Source organism: Bidens hawaiensis, unplaced genomic scaffold (assembly GCF_021521415.1).
Source record: "Bidens hawaiensis isolate Kalapana, Puna unplaced genomic scaffold, B.hawaiensis_p1.1 tig00014615_1, whole genome shotgun sequence".
Classification (NCBI taxonomy): Eukaryota; Viridiplantae; Streptophyta; class Magnoliopsida; order Asterales; family Asteraceae; genus Bidens; species Bidens hawaiensis.
The window spans coordinates 174807-182669 of record NW_027492274.1 but is presented as its reverse complement, the minus strand read 5'-3'; the positions used below and the strand labels follow the sequence as shown (position 1 = coordinate 182669).

The following is a 7863-nucleotide window of genomic DNA, read 5'->3' as shown; positions in this document are numbered from 1 at the left end:
TGAACCAACGAATCAGCGTGTTTTCAACACATTACAACTCGTTTAACAGCAAAAGCTCGTTTAAGCGATTTTTCAGTTCGTTTCAGCACCTAACAGCTCATGTAAGAGATTTTTAAGTTCGTTTCAGCACGTAATAGCTCGTTTAAGCGATTTTTCAGTTCGTTTTAGCACGTAACAGCTTGTTTAAGCGATGTTTCAGTTCGTTTCAGCACCTAACAACTCGTTAAAGCGATTTTTAAGTTTGTTTCAGCACCTAACAGCTCGTTTAAGCGATTTTTAAGTTCGTTTCAGCACCTAACAGCTCGTTTAAGCGGTTTTTAAGTTCGTTTCAGTTTTTTTTAATCAACGAATCAACGTGTTTTCAACACGTTACAACTCGTTTTAAGCGATTTTTAAGTTCATTACAGCACCAAACATTGAAACGAACTGAAAAATCGCTTAAACGAGCTGTTAAGTGCTGGAACGAACTTAAAAATCGCTTAAACGAGCTATTAGGTGCTGAAACAAACTGAAAAATCGCTTAAACGAGCTGTAAAGTGCTGAAACGAACTTACTATCGCTTAAACGAGCTGTTAAGTGCTTAAACGAACTTAAAAATCACTTAAACGAGCTATTAGGTGCTGAAACGAACTGAAAAATCGCTTAAACAAGCTGTTATGTGCTGAAACGAACTGAAAAATCATTTAAACGGGCTGTTAAAGTGCTGAAACGAACTGAAAAATCACTTAAACAAACTGTTAGGTGCTGAAACGAACTGAAAAATCGCTTAAACGAGCTGTTAGGTGCTGAAACGAACTGAAAAATTGCTTAAACGAGCTGTTAGGTGCTGAAACGAACTGAAAAATTGCTTAAACGAGCTGTTAGGTGCTGAAACAAACTGAAAAATCGCTTAAACGAGCTGTTAGGTGCTGAAACAAACTTAAAAATCGCTTAAACGAGCTGTTAGGTGCTGAAAGAACTGAAAATTCACTTAAACGAGCTGTTAAGTGCTGAAACGAACTTAAAATCGCTTAAACAAGCTATTAGGTGCTGAAACGAACTTAAAAATCGCTTAAACGAGATGTTAGTTGCTGAAACGAACTGAAAAATCACTTAAACGAGCTTTTGCTGTTTAAACGAGTTGTAGGGTGTTGAAAACACGCTGATTCGTTGGTTAAAAAAAAACTGACCCGAAACCCGTTTTGACCCGTTCCGACCTTGACCCGTTCTAACCCGAACTTCAATTTTCTGAACTTTTTTTTCAAATTTTCGAAATTTTAAAATTATATTTCGAATTTTTACTAATTTTCGCAACCTTTAAAAGTTATTATACAAAGTAAAAACATTGAAAAATTAAAAAAAACCTAGATTACCTGCTATCCAGGTAAAATATCTAGGATTGGAACAAAAATAAAAGTTCAGTGACCTAATTGGAACAAAAGTTTGTATCAGTGACTTGATTGGAACAACTTTTAAAGTTGGTTACTATTTTATGGAGTAATCTTTTATTGAAAACTTGTATATCACGCGGGTACCCCGTACACAAGGAGTTAGTATCTAAAAAATTAAACATTCAAGCCTCACCTATCGGCTATCGCTCTATTTGTTTGTCCCCTATGATGGGCTAAACAAGGCTATCATTGATGGGTCAGAATGGGCTAAAGAGTCTACAAATTATATCTATCTAAACAGGCTGATTCACATATAAGCTAGACAAATGGTTTTAAAATATGAAAATCAAATTGCTATCTTAATAATAAACACATTTAAAATATATTTAAATGAACTAACACAAATTAACATGTGTTTAATTGTTTGCATTCATTTGCTTAATTAAATGAACAAAAACTTATGTTTATGTGAACATAATTATCAAATAAATAACCTTCCACTGACTGATCGATGCGTTTAAAGGACCACAAACGAGGAACACTAGAGATTATTGCAACATCTTAAATATGAGATGTCGACTCGCCATGTTACGTCCTGTTAACCAAACAACTTTACAAATTTTCTGGTATGTTTAATCTTTTTTATTTCTTTCTAAAATGACTTGTGTCAAATCTGAACCAAAGTAATACTTTCTAAAACCATAACTTTTTACTGGAACCTAGTTTGACAATCTTATGTTCTGTTTTGTAATAATTTTTTGTAAGTTAACTACTTATGGTCCGTTTTAAATTGCGTGCGCGATCCTTCTAGTTCACAATTTCCTATCTTATTATTCGAATTCCTGTAATATAGCAAACATAGAATGAATATTTTCCGGGTCCGCTTATTATGTGGCTCCTCTTATCGAATTCAAGAATGTGAATCTTCACATTGTTGTTATGACCTTGCTGGCACAACTTGTAAAGCCTAAAAGGCATAACTAACGATTACGAATACGGGCAATTTTAGATCGCGGATCACAGTCTTTTTGAAACCGTAAAGACGAACATTAACAAAACTCCTACCCACACACAAAAGGTAATGGTGTCAGTTTGGGCCGGTCTTGAGCTCAAACTGAATCTAAAACCAAAAATTTGCCTTATGGACTTTTGAAAACCTTTTAGTTTCGATTTTTTCGGTTTTAGTTTTCATAGTTGATTCGGTTCACTTTTTGGTTTTAACATTTAAGCTTCAAAAATTTTGGGCTGACAAAAGAATCTCAAAATAATAAAACTGGGCCTCACTTTTATCTTGATTGATTGATCATTGTACATATAAACCTAAAGTTTTTAAGAGATGGTTTATTAATTACTTCTTAAATTTACGCAGTTGTTCGATCCATTTTGTTGGGTTTTTGGTTGAGACTTGAGAGCAAACCTGACTGAATAATCAAGTTTTTGAAAAACATAAACCGAATAATCAGTTTTTAATTGGGTTTGAATACTTCGATTCAGTTACATCACTTATTCCAGTTTAGGACCGGTTATATTTTGGTTTCATGCACACCCTAAGTTATGCATGTTCACACTTGCAGCAACAACCAGACCATCTCTCTTGGACATTACAACGAACACGAAATGAATGTTTATATAATCACTGTTTAAGTTAAGTATCAACTGCTATTAACCGAACAACGAATTTAAGAATCAAGAACACCTGTAATTATTTATACAACAAAACCAAAAAATTCAACTCTCATATCATATCCTTTCACGTATATCGTTCTATATCCAACGTGATAATCCCCTTATTGAATCCGTATGTACCGACACTAAATCCACGTAATCCAAAACCGACCCGACTTCAAGTTACCTGTTCCCCGATCAAGTCCAGCCCGACAACAAGAAACGACAAGCCTTGAAACAACAAGAAATAGAAATGAATCCCATGAGCCGATAAAAGACTTCTCGCTGCAGCAGTAAGCAGCAAGAATGCAAGTGCGAGTTCCCTCCGATAAATCTTGTTTTTCTTCTTATTGTTATTATCGACGGCTGGAGCTTCTTGTTCCTTCAACTTCCCGAGCATTTCAAGCCCGGATTCAGACAACCGTCGTTGAATCTTGTCCTCGCCTTTTGACTCCCGTTCTGCAAACGCCAACAGGTCTGATTCTGATGACCGACCGGTTTTCTTGGTGACGACCCATTCGTACGCGCTTCCAAGCTGGAACAGGCCCGAGATCATGGCATTAAATTTTGTTACTGACATTGTGTTTTCGAATAAGAGGTACGGCATTAGGAATGGGAATGATTTGGGTGATGGGAGGATGTTTAATATTGACATTGTGACCGGGACGTAACAGATGACCCAGATTGGTAACTCGGCTTCGGGTATGAACATTGTTAGTGGTAGGATCACGCAGAAGAGAGTGAAGGAGTAGAAGGGTAGGATCATTTTTCGGAGGAGGAAGAATAAGAAGATCAAGTTAATCTTTTTCCATTTGGATATCTGCAAGAACATCAAAAGTTGAATAATTTTTCAAGATTTTGAAAAGGGTGTGCAAGAAATCGAAATAATGAACTCATTAGTGAAGTGACAGACATAAGAGAACCGAATCTAACCCAAAACCAACGGTTTGGTTTTGCATATGAAAACTGAAAACCAAACCATACCCGTAAAACTAACATTTGTTATTAAATGTTAAGTAAATTTAAGTTCAAGTTTGTAATAATCATTTAATCATTAATCAATTAAAAGAAATTTAGGCCCGAAGTTTTAGGCTCACTTTCATTATTTTGGTACATTTTTCAGCGCAAAAATTCCAAGCCCGAGAGGCAAAACTGAAAAAAATGAAACTGAGTCGAACCCATTGTGAAAACAAAATCGAACGGTTTTTATAAACTCAAAAACCAAATTTGACTCAAATTAGGTGAGGCAAGTGAAACATATATGAATCTTCGATACTGTTTACTGTGATAATTTATATTCAATGTGACTTAAATTGATCAGTTATGAAACTTGAGTATTATTTAACAAACCTTGGATGAAAGGATTGCAGGCAGACAAAGTCGAAACAACTGCATCGGGCCCGAATGCCATCGATGCTGTTGTTTCTTGTAAGCTTCATAAGACTCGGGTAACTCACAAAGAACGCGTACATCATTAAGATAAATAAACTTCCAACCGTTCAAATGTGCTCTAACCGCAATATCCATGTCTTCAACTGTTGTCCTTTCAAGCCACCCACCAGATTCTTCCAATGCTTTAATCCTCCACACGCCCGCAGTCCCATTGAACCCAAAGAAGTTGAGAAAGTGACCGTTCACTTGCTGCTCAACTTCAAAATGGAAACACAAGTTGATGTTTTGTAGCCGTGTGAGTAAGTTTTCGTCTTTGTTCACAAATGACCACCTCGCTTGAACCAGACCCAAGTCGGGTTTCCCCTAAAACCACAAGAAAATTACAAATCTTTAGACGATTTCATTCGGTTACATTAGTGAAAATAATAATAAGAATAAGAATAAGAATAACCTTGACCGAAAGTTAAAAGTTCTTGTGAATCAATGTACCAAAAATAACAATAGCTAGAACAAGTAAACAACACTTGTGAAAAGTGAAAATAATTAACCTTTAAATGATTTTACTTAATCATCAACAAGGAAAAACAATAAAAATAAAATAAAAGGTGAACTAGTTGCTCAATTTAGAGTGTGTGTGCATACCATACAGCACACCTATTATCAATTATTGTTGAGAGATAGACACATAGATAGTAGATTAGATTAGTTAGTTAAGTTTGTTACCTTAAAGTGAGGAACTGTGAGTTTAAGGAAATCAGGATTAGGCTGAAAATCTGCATCCAAGATGGCAACAAATTCATAGTTTTTAACATAATCACAAGACATAGCTGAATGAAGATTGCCAGCTTTATATCCTGTCCTAACAAATCTGTGTCGGTAGATTATATTCACCCCTTTTTCCTTCCATAAATCCACTTCATTTCTTATCAAAACCTGTAATATTTCATCACTTGAGTCATCCAACACTTGAATCAAGATTCTATCTTTTGGCCAATCTAATTGGCAAGCAGCTGCAATTGATTGTTGGTACACCTTCAATATTAACAAAATAGTATTAGCAAAAAAAATGATTTATTTTTATTTATATGATTGGTTAAGAGATTTGGTACCTCTCTTTCATTGCACATGGGGATCTGAACAAGAACCATGGGGAAAGTGGCAGGATCTTCAAGATCAACACTTTGATGATGAATGTCAATCATTGGCTTAATTTTCTTGAACTTGATCCAAAAGAAGCCAATCCCAAGTATGAATCTATCAAGAGACTGGATCAAGAACAGTAAGACACAAAACTGTGACAGCATAGTGACAGATGGAGCAATATACTGAGCTCTGAATGAAATCCAACCCATGTAAGACAAGTGTAAAAGCCCCATAGCTTCATTCAAATTCAAATTCAAATTCAAATCCCAGTTTTGAAAATAAGCAAACAGTTCAAGCAGCAAAGCAACAACAGAAATGGCAAGAAATGCCCTTATGAATCTGTACATGACTCTTTCTTTGTACTTGACTTCATCTTTGACTGAATCTGATAAAGCAATCCTTTTTTTAACAGATTTGATTGTTTTGGAAACACCCATTGTTAGCCATGGAAAGAAAGACAGGATTCTTTGAGCTTTGAGTAAAAGCAGCCAAGAAAACTGCTTTGTGCTTGCTGTTTTCTGCTTTTCAAGAAACACAGGTGTTTCAGAATCATTAACTTGTACTAAAGAGATGCTGCTTGATTTGTCTAGTGTGACTACCACAGAGCTTGGTGCCATTTTCTTCAAGTACCCAGATGGGATTTTGCAATTAGAATTGGTGAAAAAGATGAGATTTTTATGTTAAAGATTCAAGACCCATGAAGCAATTAGAGGGTTTTATGGTAAAAAAACTGGATCTTGATGACTTAAGTATGACAGGATGGAGAAGTTGACTAGTCAAAGTATGTATTTTTAGTGAGAGAGAGTTGTGTTTGTTGTGTGTAAAATCAAATGGAAGGTTCAAGGAGATGGGATTTGAAGCCTGCAAAAGAGTTTAAATGTGGAAGAATGAGGAAGATGCCATGGAGTTTGGGTCAACTCTATCTTGGTCTAAAATAAATCATGATTCATGTGCTACGACATATATAATAATATGTAAATTTTGGCTCATTATTACAAATATACAAGTAACAAGAACGAAGAGCTTTATATTTAGAGGGATATTTTTTTATTTTAAGATTTTTTACTTTATTCACATCGTCGTTCTAAATATAAACTTAAAAAACTAAAGGTGTTAAACATAATCAGTTTTTCTTAACAATGATTCATAGATTTTCTAAGTTAATACACCATAACTTGCCTTTTGGCTTTTCCAAAATTTAAATAACCTTTTAAAGTTTTGATTATGAGACACGCATCTTAACCACCGGGATCAGGATGTCTTATTGAGGACACGTAAAAATCTTAGTAATAATTGTGAAAAATAAGATTTTAAGAAACTTGGGTTTTTTTACAACAGTATACTTTTTTTTTTCTTTAATAATGTCATTTACAAATCCCAACTTACATGTATGAAAAGTACATTGTAAATAGCCTTGAAAATCTCGATAACAGCTTAATCAATCGAGCGAAAAAGAAACAATCGGAGTACAAGGAGTATATTGAAGTGAAAAAGAAAGCACACGAGGCGACCGTCGAGTTCTTGGCGAAACAAACAAACGATGAACACGTTAAAATTTTACAACACTAACTTTAACGTTATTTAGTTATACGTGTAATTTTTAACTTGATTATTATATTATTTTGATCTATTTAAAGCCTTAATCACCTTGAAAAACAATGAGTGGGAGCGGCATGACAAGTCAAGGCACATGTGGACTCACGGTGCCGAGCGGGATCATCACCCCACCCCTGGTGGTATCCCATTTAACGCATGTAAGTTTTTACACACAAGTGAATTGAATAGTATATTTACTAAAGAAAGAGAAATGTAATTTACTTAAAAATTCTTGATATAATCAATAAAACAGGATGCTAGAAAATCTCTTCTTGAAAAAAAAAATAGTTTTTTATGTGGGTAATTATGTTGTTATATCATATAACTGCATTGTAATATTATTATAACTATGCGTATAAGTGTGATGGTTATATTATTATAGATGCGATGCAGTCTGTGCACATAATTAGACAAAAACCGCTAGCCCATAAAACAAGCAATACATGTGACACATTCTTATGAATTCTTATGTCTTTTAAACATTACTCACTTTATATTAAAACGAACGTCTAAAATTTGTGTGTGTGTAGTGTTTCAGCTTCCTAATCCATTTGGAAAATCACAAATATGTAACTTGATTTAAAAAATGAAATATGAATATGGTTTAATCTCTTTTTTCTAACGGCAATGTAATTTTATTAGAAATTAAAACGCTAGCGAGATGCGAGACATACAAAAGATTAATAATATAAGCTAA

At 34.4% G+C, this 7863-nt stretch overlaps 1 protein-coding gene across 1 annotated transcript; it reads right to left on the bottom strand.

The window, feature by feature from the left end:
- Positions 1 to 2979: 2979 nt before the first annotated feature.
- Positions 2980 to 6519, bottom strand: LOC143547100 (xyloglucan glycosyltransferase 4-like). The gene is made up of 4 exons (XM_077038606.1): positions 5537 to 6519; positions 5151 to 5459; positions 4386 to 4790; positions 2980 to 3855 (listed from the first exon to the last, which is right to left on the bottom strand). The coding sequence occupies exons 1-4, from the start codon at positions 6185 to 6187 to the stop codon at positions 3214 to 3216; spliced, it is 2007 nt and encodes a 668-aa protein (XP_076894721.1). The 5' UTR covers positions 6188 to 6519; the 3' UTR covers positions 2980 to 3213.
- Between the last annotated feature and the right edge of the window lie 1344 nt (positions 6520 to 7863).